This window comes from Stegostoma tigrinum, chromosome 30 (genome assembly GCF_030684315.1).
Source record: "Stegostoma tigrinum isolate sSteTig4 chromosome 30, sSteTig4.hap1, whole genome shotgun sequence".
Lineage (NCBI taxonomy): Eukaryota > Metazoa > Chordata > Chondrichthyes > Orectolobiformes > Stegostomatidae > Stegostoma > Stegostoma tigrinum.
The window spans coordinates 45,695,702-45,718,730 of NC_081383.1; the positions used below are offsets into that span (position 1 = coordinate 45,695,702).

At 44.6% G+C, this 23,029-nt stretch overlaps 1 protein-coding gene across 1 annotated transcript; it reads right to left on the reverse strand.

Moving 5' to 3' along the window:
* Positions 1-507: 507 nt before the first annotated feature.
* Positions 508-21,764, reverse strand: LOC125465686 (tetraspanin-3-like). The gene is made up of 7 exons (XM_048559417.1): positions 21,631-21,764; positions 20,763-20,954; positions 5,446-5,517; positions 4,475-4,576; positions 3,480-3,632; positions 1,407-1,490; positions 508-1,197 (listed from the first exon to the last, which is right to left on the reverse strand). Exons 1-7 carry the CDS (start codon positions 21,688-21,690, stop codon positions 1,114-1,116), a joined length of 747 nt encoding a protein of 248 aa, XP_048415374.1. The 5' UTR covers positions 21,691-21,764; the 3' UTR covers positions 508-1,113.
* Positions 21,765-23,029: the final 1,265 nt, after the last annotated feature.

Consider the following 23,029-nt stretch of genomic DNA (forward strand, 5'->3'; position numbering starts at 1 on the left):
GCAGTCAAGTTTGGAACATTTTGTGGATGTAGATCTGGGAATATGACTGCAGCCAAAATAATTTCTTGTAATGCTCTAATTCCAGTGTTCATTGTGCCCAGAATTACCTGGAGACAACTACCTGCCAGCATCATCCACAACATCAAAAATTCAACTCTTTTGTCTAAGAACTTTAAAAATGAATTCTGCCAAGTTGAGTCTGCATAAACACTATCTTTTCAGACTAGTTTTACCTTATACTTGAAGGCAATAAACTTAAAAGATCCCATTTCCTTTGATCACTTCCACTTACACCACCTCCAGAGATAACATTTTAAAAATGGTTCTTCATCACATTCGCTGTACCTCTTACACAAAACCTTAAATCTGCATCCTCGACCACTTATTCCAATTTGGGAAGCTGAATGACATTGTAGAAGTGACATCTAAAATCTGAGCTCTGACAACTTTAGTGATGGGAGCAATTAACCAATGAAAGCTAACATTGACCATCAGCAACAAGAGCTGTAAATCTTGATTGAAATGTATTTTTATTTGCTACTTACAGTTAGTCATGGTCATTTCAAATTAAGATATATGTTACATTAAGCCAAGCAATGATTTTTCCTAATATCCACAGGTCATAGCTGTTAGCTTGTGTGAAACTACTTGTACCATGAGGTAGCTTGTTTGAGTTTTAGACAAAACAGATTACAGAACTTTGAACATCCAGTGAATTAGCTGAAGACTGTGTTTCTTGTGTAGTTTCAGTGGAAGTCACTTTCCAACACGGAGGGAGGGGAGGTGCATCAGGCAGCGAGGTGGAGATGAGGGGAGTGTCTCAAAACATGGGAGGAGTCACTGGATGACAGAAATAGCTCGATCAAAGACTTATGGGGTTGGGGGTGTTACTTGATGAAGGTAGATTTTGGACCAGAGAATTTGGTGGGGGGTTGGGAAGCAGAATGTTCAATGGTAGAGGTGGATGGAATGGGTAAGGGTATGTAACTGTCTCTCTCAAACAATTAGTAAATAAGTGCTTCCTATTTGTGCATAGTCCTGTTTGAAATTCAGGATTGATGTTTGTCTGTCACTAATCCATGCAAATAAAAGCAAATCAGCGACTGTCCCGCACTAGGAGAAGTTGTCAGTATTTAAAAGCTGGTATTGAGTAGGATCTGAGTTCGCCAGGAGACAGACGATCAGCGCTCCCAGGCTCTGAAAACAGAAACAAACCTTCAATAGATGAATGAAGAAATTTAAAACAAACATTCTGATACAGCACTTTAATCAAATTCATCACTGAGATTAATCTGTGTTTCCCCAGCTCAGCCCCAGGACTCCAGAGCTCAGACCCTGTGATCCACGCCAGTTTACTGCATGGCAGCCCAATCATTACTATTCTCCTACACTAACCAATAAATTACCTGTAAACAGCACACAGCAATAACCCAGCCTAATGTGAACAGGAAGATCCATTGCAGCTCATCGTGGAGGGTGTAGAGGCAGCCCTTAAATTTAGAAAATACAGATTAATGTTACATCGCAATAAGTACCTGGATTGTTAAAAATCACAGCTACCTCAGAGAAGTAACTTAAGAATCCAACCACTACCCCTTTAACTGGACTGTGATTATCCCTTTAATTAGATGGTTACTGTTGATACTGAACATTGTGGACATTTTCTAAACAGCCAATTCAGAGATATTGTTAAACCCATCTGGAGCAGATAGTACTTTAACTTGGGCCTCCTTGTTCAGAGGTACAGACAGTACCACTACAGTTCACTAGTTCAGTAGTATGTTAAACTGTACATTATGGCTCTGTCCCCAATCATCATGTCTGTAAAAGTGTTTTTTCTAAAGTTTTAGAAGATTTAAAAATTTTTTTTCAAAATTTTCAATGACTGTCGCAGTACCGACACAGTATCGCATTGTTCCTGAACTAGTAGGAACTGCTGATGCTGGAGAATCTGAGATAACAAGATGTAGAGCTGGACGAACACAGCAAGCCAAGCAGCATCAGAGGAGCAAGGAGGAGGGTCTAGGCCAGAAACGTCAGCCTTCTTGCTCCTCTGATGCTGCTTGGCCTGCTGAGTTCATTCAGCCTCACACCATGTTATCTCACATTGTTCCTATTCACCACTTATGTGCCAATCTGTCACAAATTAATCTCTTCATAAGTATACAGTATCACAACAGTAGGCAGTACATCATTACTCCTTACCTGAGAAAGGATGTACTGGCACTGGAAGAAGGGGGTGCAGAGGAGGTTCACTACCTTGATCCCAGAGTTGAGGGGGTTGCCTTATGAGGAGAAATTGAGTAATGTGGGACTATACTCGTTTAATATTGAAAGGAATAGATAACGTAGAAACAAGAAGGTTGTTTCCACTGGTGCGTGAAACTAGAACTGGGGGAATAGCCTCAAAATAAGGGGGAGCAGATTTAAGCTCAGTAAAGGAGGAACTTCACCAGTAAATCTGGGGAATTCCCTGCCAGTGAAGCAGTTGGGGCTTCTTGGTCTACAGTATCCACAGCTCCCGATGTGGCCTCCTTTACACTAGTGAGATCAAGTGTAAACTTGGAGCCAGTTTTGTACAGCATCTGCGCTTTGTACCCGACAAGCAACAAAGCCTTCTGGTCACCAAACATTTGAACTCCCCACTTCCACAGTGACATGTCCATCCTGGGCCACCTCCAGTGTCACAATGACACCACCCACAAACTTGAGGAGCAACACCTCATATTCCACCTTGGGAGTCTACAGCCCAATAGTCCAAACATGGATTTCACCAGTTTTAAAAATTTCTCCACCCCCCAGCCTCATCCCACATTTAACCCTCCCTCTCATCCCCGCCTCCTTGACCTATACAAGCTGTCCATCTTCTTTTCCACCTATCCGCCCCTCCCATCCCTACTTGCACTCACCTACCTTCCCCTTCCCCAGCCCCACCCTGCTGCTTTAACTTTCTGATCTCTCTTCCCCTTCCCCATTTCTGAAGAAGGGTCCTGATCTGAAATAGCAATTTTCCTGCTCCTCTGCCGCTGCCTGGCCTGCTGTGATCCTCCAGCTCCACACTGTTGTGTCTGAGGGTATCTTGTGGAATGTTTTTAAGACAAAGATAGGTTTTTGAACAGAAAAGGAATTAAGGGTTACAGTGTGTGAGCGGGTAAGCAGAGCAGACAGAAAAAAAGGCCATTTTTTATTGAATGGTGGAACAGGCTCAAGGGGCCAGATGGCGTACTTCTGCTCCTGTTTCTTACATTATGTTCTTATTAGCCATCTCAGTGCAACGTGTGCCGTAATTGGCTTGCACCTAGTGCAGCAACAGCATTGCACTGTCAAGAGCGTGGTCAATGTGGGATTGTAGCCTAGTGAGACGATGGCTGAGTGAGTTACTAACTATATATACTGTTTGAAATTTGGTCCTCATTAACCCCTTGCAGAAACTGTGTACAGTTTATTTGGTTCCAAGTTGATCAATGTCATGCCCCCACCTCTGTGTAAAGCAGTTCTGGCTCCTCTATAGCCCCAGTGCAGATTGTAAAATTCCTGGCACAGCAACTGTGAGGAACACTGTTATTTCCGCTGTGAATGAACCACGGAAACTGAGTCCAGTCGGTATAATTCTTTACTCCACAACACCGCATCTAGAATTGAGCAAATCACAGAGTCATCACATCAACAAATCAGCAAAGATTACAAAAGGGTGGTGGGACCTGGGGAGAGTGGCAAGGGCTGGGCGGCACACCGGAAGGTAATGCCCTAGAGTTATAAATACTCTTGCGCACATGGTCATGGGACAAATCTCTATTTCCTCTCACATTCTCCAAAAGAACCCAAACTTTCTTAACATCAGCCGACCCACTGTAAATCCCAATCAATTCATCAAGAGTCTTGGGGAAAAGCAAGTTATTGTGTCTGTATAGACTGCAGCTCGCTCCAATCTTGGAATAAACCTGTGCAAGTAACAAACTTGTGGAAGATGCCAAGTCCTCGTTCTATAAGAATGTATTTGAGAGAAAACCAAAGCTAAAACACAAAATCGGAAACGAACAATACAGAAAATAAGAAAAATACGATAGGTTGAAGGGTTGTGCCTTGTTAAGGGAATGGGGAGGTAAACACTGGGTGAGCTAGGAATCAATAAGCTGCTTCAGACAGTCTCACTAGAACTGAATGTTGATGACACTGATATTGGAGGGGACAGGGAAGTCAGAAGTACCAGCTGAGACTCTTGGCAGAAAAGGAGGAGGTTATGTTGAATGCAAATGGGAACTGTACAATGGATGGAATGGATGATGCTGCGAGAGACCATCAGGGAGTGCTGGCAAACACAATGAGCGATAGGATAAAGAGATTTTGATTGAAATTGCAATCAAAACTGTAAACAGACATTGTTAGACTAACACTGACTCCTGTGTCCAATTCTGGTCAGAGTACACTCTGCAGGCTCTGTCTGGTAGATTCCTGCAATAATATACAATCTCACCTTCTGCTGTAGTTGGTCCACTGCTCTACTCTCAATCGTGGAGTTACTACCAGTGTAGTTCTTGAAGATCTCATTAAAATGATCCAGGTCATCATTGTCCACCTGGCAAAAAATGAAAATCACAAGAAATAATAAGATGCAACTTACTGGGGTAAAAGGGAAAGTGAGAGACAGTAACACCTTGATCTAAACACAAGCTGGGCGGAAATCTACAAGCTGGAGTTGGTCTTCCACAACGTCAGGATGTGCTGAATGAAGTGCTTCACAATCAATTGAGGTCTTTTGAAGACAATAGCGAAATTCTGCAGAAGCTGAAATCTGAAATAAAGAGAAACTGCTGGAAATACACAGCAGGGTCATTCAGCATCTGTGCAGAGAAAAACAGAGTTAATGTTGCAGGTCGATGACGTTTCATCAATAATTTAGAAGCGTAGTCACTGTTATAATGTAGCAAAAATGGCAGCCATTTCTGCACCCAGCAAGCCTGCAAAAACAGCTATGTGATACATATCAATTTGTTTTTGTTGATAGTTGAGAGATAAATACCAGCCAGACCACCAGGGAGAATGCTTTTTTATTCTTCTAATGATGCTACTGAATAACGTAGATCACATCTGGTTTTACAGATTACCTAAAAAGACAGGGCAGCATCCCCCGCTGCAGTGCAGTGATAGTGAAGTGTTTCTTTAGTACAGTGCTGTGTTAGGAATTCTAGACAGATCTCCAAGCTCTAGACTGGAAGTTAAACTCTCAAATTCATGGCTCAGACTGTGACAAGGCCAAAGGTGACATGAAGATCAATCCCACATTTACTTTGTTGGACAGTCACAATCAGTGAAAGCATGCCTCAAATTGTAATGAAAGTCTTTGATCACACAGAAGGTGGGCTCAATCTCTGGTCAACTCCCCCAACACTCCCTACAATGACAGTGAAACCAACAATAATGAATTGAAAACAAGCCCATACTCACTCGAACACTGATGTATCCGAGGGTCCCTGTAGTAACTTCCAGACTAAACAGAATCAGGATCAAGTACAAGAACTGTTAAGAGATGAAGAGAGAGAGAGAGAGAGAGAGAAAGGTTTACATTACAAATGGAAATAGTCACACTGAGCATTAAAAGCCCTAAGACAAAAACAAAGACCCTCTAAACACACTTCCTTTTCCACTCAATAGTCTGTCTGGCTCTTGCTCTCCATCTCTTCGTTACTACTCCAAACAAGGGAGTTGCTGTCATGTATGTCACACTGGTTTCTTTTTCACCATTTCACACACTCACTGTAACTCATGTGCAACTGCTCTGAAGTCCAGCGTTCACTAACATTCAATATGCAACTACATCTATGTTGATCTCTCTTTCGGCTCCCGTCCATTTTGCCATCTAGAAGAGATGGCTGCAGCTTTTCAGCTCTGAAAACACTCTTTACAGGCTATTTTGCTCTTGCAGTTTCAAGCACCGCTTTAGTACCTCCAGGGGAGGCATGGTGAAATGGTAAAGGTGAGGGGCAAAAGATTTAAAAGGGACCTAAGGGCCAACTTGTTCACACAGAGGGTGGTGTGGGTGTGTGGAATCCAGAACTCAGGCTAATGATCTGGGGACATGGATTTGAACCTCACCATGGCAGACAGTGAAATTTGAATTCAAGAAGTGTCTTGAATTTAAAAAGAAGCCTCATGATAACAATTTTCAATTATCATGAAAACCCAACTGGTACACTTTTTCCTCTTTGGCAAATGAAATCAATGAACCTTGCTTGGTCTGACCTACGTGTGACTCCAGAGCCACAACAATGTGATTGACTTTTAGCAGTTCTCAGAAACATCCCTACCAAGTCTCTCAGTTCAAGCGTGATAAAGTATAGGCATAGCCCGCATCACATGAACAAAAACAAAAATCGTCTCATCGTTTGTTCTTTGAATTTTCAGGAGAGGACTTCACATCAAACTTACAAAGTCCTCTATTTGTGTCTGTGGACCTTCACTGAGGCATTCAGCAAAGTGGAGTTCAGAGGAAGAGCCACTTGACCCAAAATGTTAATAGATTTCTCTCCAGATGCTGTCAGACCTGCCTAGCGTTTTCAGCAATTTCTGTTTTTGTTTTTGATTGACAGCAACCACAGTTCTTATGTGGATAGAATATATCATCTTTTGAGTTTTTTCCTTGCTACATCGAGTTTTCTTCTGTTAACAAATACCTTTCATCTTTATAAAAAGAATGTCCATCTGTTACCCTCCTAAATTCCACATTGTACCTGCCATCTTGTTATAGAAACCTAGAAAACAGGAGGAGCAGGCAATTCAGACTCTTCAAACCTGTTCTGCCATTCAATATGATATTGACTGATCATCCAACTCAGTACCCTGTTTGCGTTTTCTCCAAATTCCCTTTGATCCCTTCAGTCCTAAAAATTGTATCTAATTTCTCCATGAAAATATTCAATGTTTTAGCCTTAACTACAGAGAATTCCACATCGGCACACCAGTCTCTGGATGGTGAAGAAACTTCTCAGTCCTAAAACGCCTAGCCTGTGATCCCTGGTTCTGCACTCCTTGGTCATTGGGCACATCATCCCCACATTTACCCTGTCAAGTCTTATTAAAATTGTATAGGTTTCTTTGAAACAATCCCCTCTTCCTTCTAAATGCCATTGAATATAGAGTCATAGAGATATACAGCACGGAAACAGACTCTTCGGCCTAAATCTTCCATGCCGACCAGATATTTGAAATTAATCTATTGCTTTTAACCATCATTTGGTCCATATCCCTCTAAACCCTTCCTTTTCATGTACCCATCCAGATACTTTCGAAATGTTGTAACTGTACCAGCCTCCACCACTTCCTCGGAAAGCTCATTACGCGTGCACACGCATGCACGCACACACATCTGCATGAATAAGTTGGCCCTTAGGTCCCTTTCAAATCTTTCCCCCCTCACCTTAAACCTATGCCCTCGGGTTTTGGACTTCACAACCCTGGGAAAAAGACCTGACTATTCACCCTATCCATGCCCCTCATGATTTTATTAACTTTTATAAGGTCACCCTTCAGCCTCCAATGCTCCAGGGAAAATAGCCCCAGCCTATTCACCCTCTCCTTATAGCTTAAACCCTGGCAACATCTTTTAAATCTGTTCTGAACTCCTTGAAGTTTCACAACATCCTTCCCACAGCAGGGAGACCAGACTGAACGCAGAATTCCAAAAGTGGCCTAACCAATGTAGAAGCAAATTAGTGCAGATGCTGAAATCTGTACTGAAAACAAAAAAAAAAGTGCTGGTGGGTCAGGCAGCATCCATGGAGACAGAGCAAGCTACCGTTCTGAGTCTAGTTGACTGTTCTTCAGACCTGACGTGAAGTGTGGAGGGGGACACAGTGGCTCATTGGTTAACACTGCTACCTCACAGTGCTAGGGTCCTGGGTTCAATTCCAGCCCCGGGTGTTCCAGTTTCCTGCTGCAGTCCAAAGATGTACAGTTTAGGTGGATTGGTCGTACTAAAATGCCCAATTTGTCCAGGGAATGTGCAGCATAGTTGGATTAGCCATGGGAAATGCAGTGTTAGAGATAGGGTAGGAGGTTAGGACAAGCTGGGATGCTGAGGTTGGTTGTTTCACCGAGCTGTTTTGTTGTTCTGTAGACATTTCGGTACCGTGCTGAGTAACATCCTCTGTGCGGTCTCTATGAGGCCTGGTTGTTAAACTCTGGGGTCCGTTGCAATGGAGTGCCTCACTTCCGGGTTTCCTCTATAGTGGAATGTATGTGGGGTCGAATTCATTGTGTTTATTAATAGCCTGCTTCGAGGAGTGCCACACTTCCAGGAATTCTCGTGCTTGTCTCTGCCTAGCCTGTCCCAGGATCTTGGTGCTGTCCCAGTCGAAGTTGTGGCTCTCCTTGTCCATGTGGATTGTTGAGATGAGTGAGTATTGGTCGTGTCTTTTTGTAGCCAGTTGGTGTTGGTGTACCCTTGATGTTAGTTTCCTTCCTGTTTGGCTGATGTAGTGTTTACACCAAGATCCCGGGACAGGCTAGGCAGAGATACACAGATTGATAAACACATTGAGCTTGACCCCATATATAGTCCGCCACGGAGGAAACCCGGACCTGAGGCAATCCATCGCAACGGACGCCAGAGTTTAAAAACCAGGCTGGAAAACCCACCAAAACTTCATTAGAGGCTGCACTGAGGATGTTACCCAGCGCGGTAATAAAACATCTGCAGAACAACAAAACAGCTAGGCGAGACAACCAACCTCAACAGCCACAACCCGAGCTACAGATCTACTCCAAAACCTTATAGGTGGGATGCTCTTCTGAACGTCTGTGTGACTCAATAGCCTGAATGGATGCTTCTGCACTGTAGGGATTCTATGATTATGCAATAGTGTGGGGGTGGAGTGCTGGGGGAGAAAGGGTGATACTAGTGCAAATTAAGTGCTCGGAGTATGAGAATATTAAAAACAATGGTGTGTTTAATTGCCATATTGGAAAAAAACAGATCTTCCCACTGGTGGTGGTGGTGGGGGTACTGTGCGGTTGGCACATTGATATAGAATGCAACAAGCAAAATTTAAAAGAAAGGGGAAGAAATGAGTTCACAATCTGAATCTGCTACATTTAATATTAAGTCCGTAAGGTTGTAAAATGCCTAGTCTGGAGATGTTGTTTCTTCACTTTGAGCTGTGAGTCGCTGAAGCATTGCAGCATGCCGAGGACAGACATGTGGGCAAGTAAGCAGGACCCTATGTTAAAATGACCAGCTACGGGAAGGTCAGGGTCCTGCTTGCGCACGGACCAGAAGTGTTCCACAAAGCAGTCACACGATCTGTGTTTGGTTTCTCCAATGTAGAGTAGGCCACATTGGGTGCAATGATTGCAATTGAATGGATTGGAGAAGGTGAAATGCTGCTTCACCTGGAAAGACTGTTCAGACGCTTGGATGGTGAGCAGGGTCAGGTGTTGCACCATCTGCTGTTACACGGGAAGGTGCCATGCAAAAGTGGGGTAGTGCTGGCGGTCATCAAGGAAGAGGCTTGGGTGTCCTGAAGGGAACAGTCCCTGTGAAATTCAGAAAGGGGGAGTGAGGGGAAGATGCATTTGATGGTAGTTTACTGCTGGAGTTATCTTAAATGGCAGAGGATGATCCTAATCAATGTCCTGTACAGCTACAACTTGATCTCCCAACTCCTATACTCAATGCACTGACCAACAAAAGCGAACATACAAAACGCCTTGATAATAAAATGTGAGGCTGGATGAACACAGCAGGCCCAGCAGCATCTCAGGAGCACAAAAGCTGACGTTTCGGGCCTAGACCCTTCATCACGCCTTCTTCGCTTCCCTGTATATGCACAACTCTGCTTCCAGAGAACTGTGAACATGCACTCTAAGGTCTCTTTGTTCTGTAACATTCCCCAGGACCCTATCATTAAGTGTATAAATTCTGCCCTGATTTGCCCGAACAAAATGCAGCATGTCACATTTATCTAAATTAAACTCTATTCGCCAGTCCTTGGAGCACTGGTCCATCTGATCAAAGTCCTGTTGCACTCCAAGGTAGCCTTCTTTGCTGACCACTACACCTCCAATTTCGATGTCATCTGAAAACTTACTAACCATACCTCCTATGATCACATCCAAATCATTTATATAGATGTCAAAAAGTAGCAGGACCAGGACCAATTCTCGCGGCACACCACTGGTCACAGGCCTCCAGTCCGAGAAACCATTCTCTACCACCACCCTCTGTCTCCTACCTTCTAGTGAATTTTGTATCCAGGTAGCTAGTTCTCCCTGTATTCCGTCATTAATTCGAAAGCAAGGAAATTATGATCGAGTTAGAATATTTAGATAGTAGTTATTCCACAGACAAACCGGTCAATATTTTTCAGGGAGGCACCACACATTTCTATCTTCACTCGTAATGTCTAATATATACATTCTAACTCCCACTGTTCGTCTTCAATATTTATTATACTCAATCTCTCTACTTTACTTGATCTGTGATATTTTGATTCTGAAAGTAGCACTGCTGCAAGTTTTTTCTTGCTTTCAATTTTCATACCGCTGGTTTTTAACTGCAAAATCTGAATCTATTCAGTACATGGCATAGTGGCTCATTGGTTAGCACCGTTACCTCACAGTGCCAGGGACCCGGGTTCAATTCCATTCTCCCCGTGCCTGCGTGGGTTTCCTCCCACAGTCCAAAGATGTGCAGGCTAGGTGGATTGGCCATGCTAAATTGTCCAAAGTGTTCAGGTGTAGATTAGGTGGGTAATGATGGATGGGTCTGAGTGGGATGCTCCAAGGGGCAGTGTGGACTTACTGGGCCAAATGGCCAGTTTCCACACTGTAGGGATTCTATGATATCATTCTGTTTAAGCGCATTCCCAACTATGTCGCTTCGTTGTCCTTGTGCATCGTGCCTGTCCATTACAGTTTTAACACGACAAATCACTCCACTGTATCTCATATTCGTTAGTGCTCTGCCTGGAACTTTGACTCATTGTCTGCTGATGCTTCATCCTGAGCAGTTTACCAAGCAGTTTTTGTCAATGGTGGCTCACCATTCCTTACCCTGAATGTGGAAAGCGAAGGACACCGGTCTCAAGGTTACCTCTTCCAGGACAGAGCTGAATCCACTCTGAACCTCATGCTCACCATGTGGGCAACTGAGTCGACCACAGAACATAGAACATAAGAACATAAGAACACGGAACACTAAAGCGCAGTACAGGCCCTTTGGCCCTAGATGTTGCGCCGACCTGTGAAACCAATCCGAAGCCCATCTAACCTACACTATTCCATTATCTTCCATATGTTTATCCAATAACCATTTAAATGCCCTTAAAGTTGGCCAGTCTACTATTGTTGCAGGCATGGCATTCCACGCCCTTACTACGCTGAGTAAAGAACCTACCTCCCACTTCTGTCCTATATCTATCACCCCTCAATTTTAAAGCTATGTCCCCTTGTGCTAGCCATCATCATCCGAGGAAAAAGGCTCTCGCTGTCCACCCTATCTAATCCTCTGATCATCTTGTATGTTACTATTAAGTCGCCTCTTAACCTTCTTCTCTCTAACGAAGCAACATCTTGGTAAATCTCCTCTGCACCCTTTCCAACGCTTCCACATCCTTCCTATAATGTGGCGACCAGAACTGTACACATTACTCCAAGTGCGGCTGCACCAAAGTTTTGCACAGCTGCAACATAACCTCATGGCTCCGAAACTCAATCCCTCTACCAATAAAACCTAACACACCCGTACGCCTTCTTAACAACCGTCAACCTGGGTGGCAACTTTCAGGGATCTAAGCACAGGGACACCGAAATCTCTCTGCTCATCCACACTACCAAGAATCTTACTGTTAGCCAAGTACTCTGTATTCCTGTTACTCCTTCCAAAGTGAATCACCTCACACTTTTCCGCATTGAACTCATTGGTACCTCTCAGTCCAGCTTTGCAGCTTATATATGTCCCTTTGTAACCTGCAACATCCTTCTGCACTATCCACAGCTCCACTGATTGTAGTGTCACCTGCAAATTTACTAACTAAATTTACTACACAGGAATTAACAGTGGGAGTTAGAATGTATATATTAGACATCCATCCTTCTACACCCTCATCCAGGTCACTTATAAAAATGACAAACAGCAGTGGCCCCAAAACAGATCCTTGCGGTACACCGCTGGTAACTGAGCTCTAGGATGAACATTTCCCATCAACAACCACCCTCTGTCTTCTTACAGCTAGCCAATTTCTGATCCAAACCGTTAAACTACCCTCAATCCCATGCCTCTGTATTTTCTGAAATAGCCTGCCATGGGGAACCTTATCAAACACTTTACTAAAATCCACATACACCACATCAACCATTTTACCCTCATCCACCTGTTTGGTCACCTTCTCAAAGAACTCAATAAGGTTTGTGAGGCATGACCTACCCTTCACAAAACTGTGTTGACTACCCCTAATCAAAGTATTCCTTTCTGGATGATTATAAATCCTATCTTTTATAATCCTCTCCAACACTTTACCCATAACCGAAGTAAGGCTTACTGGTCTATAGTTACCAGGGTTGTCTCTACTCCCCTTTTTGAACAAGGGGACAATATTTGCTATCCTCCAGTCTTCTGGCACTATTCCTGTAGACAATGACAACATAAAGATCAAAGCCGAAGGCTCTGCAATCTCTTCCCAAGCTTTCCGGAGAATCCTAGGATAAATGCCATCTGGCCCAATGGACTTGTCTATTTTCACACTTCCCAGAATTGCTAACACCTCCTCCTTATGAACCTCAATCCCGTCTAGTCTAATCGCCTGTATCTCAGTATTCTCCTTGACAACATTGTCTTTTTCCTGTGTGAATACTGACGAAAAATATTCATTTAGCACATCTCATGTCTCCTTGGACTCCACACACAACTTCCCACTACCAGTGTCCACCTCACACGCAATTATCTCATGTTTGTACACCCAAACCCATAATACGGGGAAGTATCTCAGTGCACCCAGCCTCATATTACACAGAGCACACACAGCCCCACCCCGACGCTCCATGTGGGATTACCACTTCATAGCCAGCCTCAATCATGTGGATATACTACACATGTCAGCACTTCCTTGCCACAACACACACAGACACACACACACACACACACAGGAATTTCAATTTGCACTTAGTCCCCCAAAACTCACGTGGGAATATGACACATCAACACATCCTCCTCCATGTGGGAATATCAAATGCACACAGCCAATGCCACATGGGAATATCACATTGCACCCAGCCCCCACTATACGGCACTATCACAGTGCACCCAGCTCAGTACTGTGCATGGCCTGAAGTAGGTGGAAAATCTTGTGGTAGCTTGAATGACCATATCTGCAGGAAATGCCACCAATTTAACCAGCTCGAGGCCAGATTTTGCAGCTTGAACACTGGCTGGATGTGTGGCAGCACAACAGCAAAGAAAGGAGGCAGACAGTCAGTAAAGCCCCAGAATCTCTCTAAAGAATGGGTTTTGTGTGTTGAGAAATGCTGACAGTGACAGTTTCTAAAATTACTGCAAGGGTCAACTGCACAAGGGGGAGCAGACAGAGAGGAAAAGCTATAAAAGAAAGAGACTCAAGAGTGACGTGCACAGACCGGCATTTCTGATGCTGAGAACATGGACTGCAGGATGGCATTTTATCATCACCCTGGGGGTCAGGAATGTCATTGAACAGCTGCAGGTTAGTCTGAATGAGGAGTGCAGACTGTCAGAAGTTGCGGTTCACATCGGTACCAGTGATGTTGGTAGAAAGAGGGATGAGGTTATTGAATCTCAGAATTCCTACAGAGCAGAAAGAAGGCAGTCAGCCCATCAAGTCTTTCCCATCCCTCCCCACCCCATCCCCCAAAGCCAGCATGGGATTTTTACCACAGCTAACCCACCTAACCTGCACATCTTAGGACTGTGGGAGGAAACCTATGCAGACACGGGGAAATTGCAAACTCAACACAGACAGTCTCCCAAAGCTGACAGAATTGATGGATGCATGGCTGAAGAATTGGAGCAGGAGCGGCAGCTTTAGAATACTGAGTTACTGGAATCATTTCCAGGGGAGGTGAAACCTGTACAACTCCGATGGATTACACGTGAATGGTAATAGGACCACCACCCCTTGGAGGGGCAGGTGCAGATTTGCTAATGCCATTCATGAGGATTTAAACTAAGAGTTGGTATGGGAATGGGATACACAGTGGTGTTGCACTGCAAATGTAAAAGAGAAGCATGCATTTTGTGCTGATCCTCCCAGTGGAAGATACAAATAACATGCCAATAATTGGTACAAGGAAGCTGTGGCAGGTGAGGACCTAGAAATGATCATTATCACGAAAGAGGTGGTGTTGGGCAAACTAACGGGGCTAAAGTTAGAGAAGTGTCCTGACTCTGATGGAATGCATCCAAGGGTATTAAAAGAGATGACGGGAAAATAGCAAATGCACTTGTGCTAATTTATTAAAATTCGGTGAACCCTGGGGCAGTTCCCGCAGATTGGAAAATGACAAATGTGACACCACTGTTTAAAAACAGATGGCTAAAAGACACATTAGCTTAACTTCTGTAGTGGGGAAAATGCTCAAATCTGTCATCAAAGAAGAAATAGTGAGACATCTGGATAGAAATTGTCCCACCCGGCACATTTAGCATAGGTTAATGAAAAGCAGGTCATGTTTAACTAATTTATTAGAATCCTTTGAGGTCATCATGCGCATGGTGGACAATGGGGAACTGGTGAAAACGTGGTGTATCTGGATTTCCGGAGGGCATTCAACAAGGTGCTACACAAGTGGCTGCTGCATAAGATGCACAGTGTTACAGGTAATGGATTGGCATGGATACAAGATTAGTTAACTAACTGAAAGCAAAGAGAAAGCATTTTTCTGAAGAAGGGTCCCGACCCCAAACGTCAGCTTTCCTGCTCCTCTGATGCTGCCTGGCCTGCTGTGTTCATTCATCTCAACACAGTGTTATCTCTGATCCCAGCATCTGCAGTTCTTACTATCTGAGTTAAATGGGTGTTTTTCTGGTTGGCAATCAGTAGCTTGTGCTGTGCCTCATGTCTCAACGATTACAATTTACATAGATGATTTAGAGTTGGGGACCAAAGTGTAGTGTGTCAAAGTTCGCAGGTGACACTAAAATGAGTAGTACAGCAATGTCTGCAGTGGGCTACAAGGGGCTGGAAGATGCAATACATTGTCGGTAAATGTGAAGTCATCCATTTTGGTAGGAATAACAGCAAAGTGACTCATTTAGATAGTAAAAAATTGCAGCATGCTGCTGTGCAGAGGGACCTGGGTGTCTCTGAATCACAAAATGTTGGTTTGCAGGTGCAGTTGGCAATTAAGGCAAATGTAATATTGTCTTTAATTGCTAGACGGATGGAGTTTAAAAACAGGGAGGTTATGCTGCAGCTGTACAGGGTGCTGGTGAGGCCACACCCAGAGTACTCTGTGCAGTTTTAGTCTCATTACTTGAAAAGGATGTACTGGCACTGGAGGGGGAGCAAAGAAGGTTCACTAGGTTGATTCCAGAATTGAGGGGGTTGGTTTGAGGGCAGATTGAGTAGACCGGGAATGTACTCATTGGAATTTAAAAGAATGAGGGGGGAAACTTATAGAAATATAAGTTATGAAGGGAACTGATGAGCTAGAAGCAGGAAGGTTATTTCCACTGGCGGGGTAAAACTAGAACTGGGGGACATAGCCTCAAATTAAGTGGGAGCAGATTTAGGACTGAATTGAGGAAGGATTTCCTCACCCAAAGGGTTGTGAATCTGTGAAGCAGTTGAAGATATATTGTTAAATGTTTTTAAGGCAAAGAGATAGATTTTGGAACAGTAAAGGAATTAAGGGTTACAGTGAGCAGGTGCGTAAGTGGAGCTGAGTGCACGTGAAGTTCAGCCATGATCTTACTGAACGGTAGAGCAGGCTCAATGGGCCAGACGGCCCAGTCTGGCTCCTATTTCTTTTGCTCTTACGTTATGGGCTTCAGATTGGTATGACAGGTCAGCACAACATCGAGGGCCGAAGGGCCTGTACTGTGATGTAATGTTCTATGTTCTATGTAACACACAGCACATACAATCAAGTTAAGACAAAGGGAACTCAGCAAGGCTAGATGACATTTGTTTTAATGCAAGGAGTCTTGCATGTAAGGCAGATGGGTTGAGTGTGCTCTTTAGATATCATTGTTATCACAGAGACAAGGTTGAGACAGGGAGTACTAGTAGCTCAATTTTCTGAGGTATGGAAACTTTGGTCAAGGTAGGTATAACTCTCGAAATTGGTTGAGGAATCAATTATTGAAATAAGGCGGGACAATATCAAAGAAGATTCCTTGATTAAGGTCATGTGGGTGGAACTTAAAAACAAAGTGAGGCAATCACATTGTTGGAGGCGCACTATAGACCCTAAACAGTTGGTGAGAAATATAAAATTATTGGGTAATAACAGAAGATTCCTGATATTAACTGGGATAGACAAAGTGTGAAAGGCTTAGAAGAGTTTAAAATGTATCCAGGTGAGCTTTTAAACCACCATGTATACCTGACAAGACATAAGACAGTGCTGTACCTAATTTTAAGGGAAAATCAAACTGAGCAAGTATTAGAAGTATAAAGGGAGAGCATTCAATGAAAATGACCATAACTCAATAAGGTAGTCATGGAAAAAGATAAAAATAGAGAACAAATCAAAGTTTTGAATTTTGGGCAGCCAATTTTATTATGAGAAGGTAATTGGCCAAGGTGGAGTGGCCAAAGGTCCTTGTAAGAAAATCCACATTGAAGGGAGTTTTTCCAAAAAGAAAAAAGTGAAAATGCAGGGCCAACCTCTTTCTGTAAGAGGGAAAGAGAACTCTGGATGTCATGATATGTACAGGATTGGTTAAGGAAGGGAACCTCACAGTAGATAACAAGGGTTAAAGCAGAGAAGGCTGAGGGGGACCTGACCAAGGTACAAAATTATGAGGGTAAACAGTAAGAAATCTTTCCCCCCAGTAGATAACCAAGTGTGAGGTGATGCACTTTGGTAGGAGTAACCAGAAGGCAAAGTACAGAGCTAATGGTAAGATTCTTAGCAGTGTAGATGAGCAGAGATATCTCGGTGTCCATGTACACAGATCCTTGAAAGTTGCCACCCAGGTTGACAGGGCTGTTAAGAAGGCATACAATGTTTTAGCTTTTATTAATAGAGGGATCGAGTTCTGGAACCAAGAGGTTATGGTGAAGCTGTACAAAACTCTGGTGCGGCCGCACTTGGAGTATTGTGTACATTTCTCGTATTATAAGAAGGATGTGGAAGCTTTGGAAAGGGTGCAGAGGACATTTACTAGGATGTTGCCTGGTATGGAGGGAAAGTCTTACGAGGAAAGCCTGAGGGACTTGAGGCTGTTTTCATTAGAGAGAAGAAGGTTGAGAGGTGACTTAATTGAGACATGTAAAATAATCAGAGGGTTAGATAGGGTGGATAGGGAGAGCCTTTTTCCTAGGATGGTGACGGCGAGCAGGAGGGGGCATAGCTTTAAATTGAGGAGTGAAAGATATAGGATAGATATCAGAGGTAGTTTCTTTATTCAGAGAATAGTAAGGGAATGGAACGCTTTGCCTGCAACGGTAGTAGATTCGCCAAATTTAGGTACATTTAAGTCGTCATTGGACAAGCAAATGGATGTACATGGAATAGTGTAGGTTAGATGGGCTTGAGATCGGTATCAGGTCGGCACAACATCGAGGGCCGAAGGGCCTGTACTGTGCTGTAATGTTCTATGTTCTATTTAAGGTAAAAGCAGGAGGTTTAGAAGCAATTTAAGGAAGAATTTTTCAGCCAGAGGGCTCTAGGTAGCTGGCGCTCTCTGTCAGAAAGTGTGGCAGAAGCGGGACCATCCCAACGTTAGAAAAGATTAAGATCACCTGAACAGCTATAGCATGCAAGTGCTAGAAAACAGAAACAGAGCGGATTGGTGCTAGATGACCATTGTGGACACAATGAGCTAAAGAACCTCTTTCCGTGCTATAAAATTCTCACTCTGACAAGAAACAAGGAGTTGCAAATCATACTGAAACAAATCAGCATTAGAATTTCAGAGACTAAGTCCAATATTAGAATAAGGAACAAAGAACAAAGAAAATTACAGCACAGGAACAGGCCCTTCGACCCTCCAGGCCTGCGCCGATCGAGATCCTCTATCTAGGCCTATCATCTATTTTCTAAGTGTATGTATCCCTTTGCTCCCTGCCCATCCATGTACCTGTCCAGATACATCTTAAAAGACACTAACATGTCTGCATCTACCACCTCTGCTGGCAATGCGTTCCAGGCACCCACCACCCTCTGTGTAAAGAACTTTCCACGCATAGCCCCCTTAAACTTTCCTCCTCTCACTTTGAACTCATGACCCCTAGTAACTGAATCCCCCACTCTGGGGAAAAGCTTCTTGCTATCCACCTTGTCTATACCCCTCATGATTGAAGTCTACACAATCAGGTCCCCCCTCAATCTCAGTCTTTCTAATGAAAATAACCCTAATCTACTCAACCTTTCTTCATAGTTAGCACCCTCCATACCAGGCAACATCCTGGTGAACCTCCTCTGCACCCTCTCCAAAGCATCGACATCCTTTTGGTAATGTGGCGACCAGAACTGTACACAGTACTCTAAATGTGGCCGAACCAAAGTCTTAAACAACTGTAACATGACCTGCCAACTCTTCTACTCAATGCCCCGTCCGATGAAGGAAAACATACTGTATGCCTTCTTGACCACCCTATTGACCTGCGTCGCCACCTTCAGGCAACAATGGACCTGAACACCCAGATCTCTCTGTACATCAATTTTCCCCAGGACTTTTCCATTTACTGTATAGTGTGCTCTTGAATTAGAGCTTCCAAAATGAATCACCTTGCATTTTCCCGAATTGAACTCCATCTGCCATTTATCTGCCCAACTCTCCGATCTATCTATATTCTGCTGTAATCTCTGACAGTCCCCTTCACTATCTGCTACTCCACCAATCTTAGTGTCATCTGCAAACTTGATCAGACCACCTACACCTTCCTCCAAATCATTTACATATATCACAAACAACAGTGGTCCCAGCACAGATCCCTGTGGAACACCACTGGTCACAGGTCTCCAATTTGAGAAACCCTCTTCCACTACTACTCTCTGTCTCCTGTTGCCTAGTCAGTTTTTTATCCATCTAGCTAGCACACCCTGGGCCCCGTGTGACTTCACTTTCTCCATCAGCCTGCCATGGGGAACCTTATCAAACACCTTACTGAAGACCATGTATATGACATCTACAGCCATTCCCTCATCAACTTTGGCACGTCCTCAAAGAATTCTATTAAGTTCGTAAGACATGATCTTCCCTGCATAAAACCATGTTGCCTATCACTGATAAGCCCATTTTCTTCCAAATGGGAATAGATCCTATCCCTCAGTATCTTCTCCAGCAGCTTCCCTAACACTGACGTCAGTTTCACCAGTCGGTAGTTACCCGATTATCCTTGCTACCCTTCTTAAACATGCGGACAACATTAGCAATTCTTCAGTCCTCCAGGACCTCACCTGTATTTAAGGATGCTGCAAAGATATCTGTTAAGGCCCCGGCTATTTCCTCTCTCGCTTCCCTCAGCAACCTGGGATAGATCCCATCCGGACCTGGGGACTTATCCACCTTAATGCCTTTTAGGATACCCAACACGTCCTCCTTCCTTATGTGAACTTGACCTAAAGTAAGCAAATATCTATCCCTAACCTCAACATCTGTCATGTCCCTCTCCTTGGCGAAAACTGATGCAAAGTACTCGTTAAGAATGTCACCCATTTTCTCTGACTCAACGCATAGCTTTCCTTCTTTGTCCTTAAGTGGGCCAATCTTTTCTCTAGTTACCCTCTTGCTGTTTATATATGAATAAAAGGCTTTGGGATTTTCCTTAACCATGCCTGCTAACAATATCTCATGTCCCCTCTTAATTCCTCGTTTCACATATTCAATCAACAACCGTACTCATTCATTGAGCTCAGTAATAAAGCTCAGTCACCGTGCGTAGCTTTGTAACATTAACTAGAAACAATGCAGTGACACCTCCAATATGAAGAGATCAGTAATATTTTTCATAACCATGAGTTCAGTAATAGCAGACATTTGCAGTTTGCTCCCATTATGTTATACAGTCATAGGGACAAAACAGACACTTCAGACCAAATCATTCATACCAACCAGGTATCACATTAGCTGGTTCCATTTGACTGCATTTAGCTCATATCCATCTGAATCTTTCCTGTCCACATACCTGTCCAAATGTCTTAAAATACTGTAATTGTGCTCACCTCTACCATTTCCTCTGGCAGTTTGTTCCATATATGCATCATCCTCCATAAGAAAATGTTGACCCTTATATCCCTTTTAAACCTTTCCCCTCTCACCTTAAACCTATGCCCACTAGTTTTGGGCTCCCCTACCCTGCAGAAAAGACCTTGGTTATTCACCTTATTCATGTCCCTCATCATTTTATAAACCCTTCTAAGATCACTCCTCAGCAGGGAAATAAGTCCCAGCATATCCAGTCTCTCCTTCTAACTCAAATCTTCCAGTCCTGGCAACATGCTTGTAAGGTTTCTCTGCACCCATTCTAGTTTAACAAAATCTTTCCTAAAGCAGGGCGACCAGAACTGTACACAATGCTCCAGAAGTGATTCTGGGGTCTCAAAGTGCCAGCTGTACTCACCGTTCCTCGTCGGCAATGGCTCCGGTTGGTGGTGAAGCACATTCCAATCATCCCAGTGAGGGCGAGCAATGCAGCAACTGCAAAACTGAGGCAGGCTGGCAGCAGAAGGTAATCATTTCCAATGAAGTGTCGATATCTCCTGTCAACAAATAGGAAGAAGATCCCCCCAAAGATTGGCACAACAGAACTGCCCTGGAAGAGAGAGAGAGAGAGAGAGAGCGAGAGCTGGAGCATGAGCACACACTTGAAGCGTTGGGGTGGGCAAGTGAGAGGAACCATAGGCGGAAAGGTCGGGGGAGTGAAGAACTGGTGGAGGTGGGAGAAGAACGACCAGGTTGGGGGGGGGGGGGGGGGGGGGAGGTGCAGGGAGAAGAAAGAAGAAGTGGGGGACAAGAAAGCAGGAGGAGACGGGAGAGAAATGGGATGGGGAGGGAGGAGAAGACAGGGGGAAAGAAGCGGGGGCCGGGGTCGGGGTGGGGTGAGGTGAAGTACCCGTAACCGCTGCCTCTGGCAGTATCTGAGATAACAATTTGTAGAGCTGGATGAACACGGCAGGCCAAGCAGCATCAGAGGAGCAGGAAGGCTGACATTTCGGGTCGAGATCTTCAGAAATCAGACCTTCATCCAGCTCCACACCTTGTTATCTCAGATTCTCCAGCATCTGCAGTTCCTACTATCTCTGGCAGTTTATGAGAGTTAAAGTTTCCAATCCAATGGCCCCTTCTTCAGAATTTGCAGCTTTAACGAAACTGGAAGCTCTGCTTCTCAGTGTGTATAAGGTGCTGGCAGACAGGCTGCGTATCTGTTTTTATTGTTTCAGTTTCACGGTATCCACAGTTCCTCGCTGTTCCCGTTCCCCGGGTCTTACCGACAGTGTGATCCCGAGCACTGCCAGAAGCAGCCTGTGGGTCCGCTCAGAGCCACACATCCCGGGGCCTGGATCCGGAGAAACCACTCCCCAGTGAGACGTCCCGGCCCGGGATTGCACGGAAGGGGAGGGGAATTGTGAGGAAGAGACATCACGGGAATCGCCTCCCGTCCCCACCCTCAGCCTGCCTTCTATACCCTTCCCGTCTCAGTCGTAATCCCTATCTCCAATCTCTTCCTGCCCCGTCCCCAGAGAATATTCCCTCTACCATCTCCCACTCGCCACCAACCCCTTCTCTTCGCCAATACCCTCCCCACTTACAATGCCCCGCTCGCATCAGTGTTTGCCTCTCCTCCAATTGCAGACTTGCTCTTCCCTGATTGCAGTCCATTACCCCCTTCTCTTCATCATTTAGTTCTCAAACTCTGCTCATCACCCCCTTCTGTCCAACAGAGACCCCTCACCCCATCACTACCTTCCTTTCACCAGCTTTTGCTCGTCCCATCGTTTTCTGTCTAGCACCATCAACCTTTCTCCCAACACTGCCCCTCATCATTGTCTCCCATTTCCCCTTCACTGTCTCCCATTCCCCTTTAACATGTTTCACTCCCTGTCACCATCCCCCCTCCCCTTCACCAGCACCCCCTCTGCTTCACTGCCCCCTCTCCCATAACTGTCCCCCTCTCTCCTACACCAACCCCTGTCCCCTTCACTGCTGCCGGTCCCATCAACGTTCCCCTCTCCCCTTCACTGCCCCACTCCTCTTCACCATTCCCCTCTCTACTGTCCCCCATCACCATTCTCTACCTCCTCCTCATCTCCATCACCCTCTTCCCCATCACTATCCCAATCACTTTGCACCCATGCCTAACTGCCATTCTCTCTTACCCAATCCCCAGCCACCCCGCTTCCCTTCACTGCCCCCTCACCCCTTCACTGTCCTCCATTCCCCTTTCCTCATCACCATCCCTTTGTCCTCATCACCACTGCCCCCTTCCCCAATCACGGTCTCTCATTTTCCATCACCATCACCCCTCCCAAGACTGCCCCTCTCCCCCATCCCTTCCCCCACTTGCCCATCACCGTTCCTACTCACTATTCACTCCTATTGCTTTTCCACTCCTCCATTGCTGTCTCCCCTTTTGCAATTGCAGACCCCATTCCCACAATCTCTATCTCCCAATTTACACAGCAAAAAACAACAATGCTCTCCTCAGAAGACAGACACGGGATGCATCCGATAGGGTACCCTTCGTTGTCCGGTTCTTCCTGGGAGCAGAGAAACTATGTCATGTTCTTCGTAGTCTTCAACACATTATCGATGATGATGAACACCTTGCCAAGATCTTCCCCACTTCTCACCTTCAAACAATCGCCAAAACTTAAACAAAGCATTGTT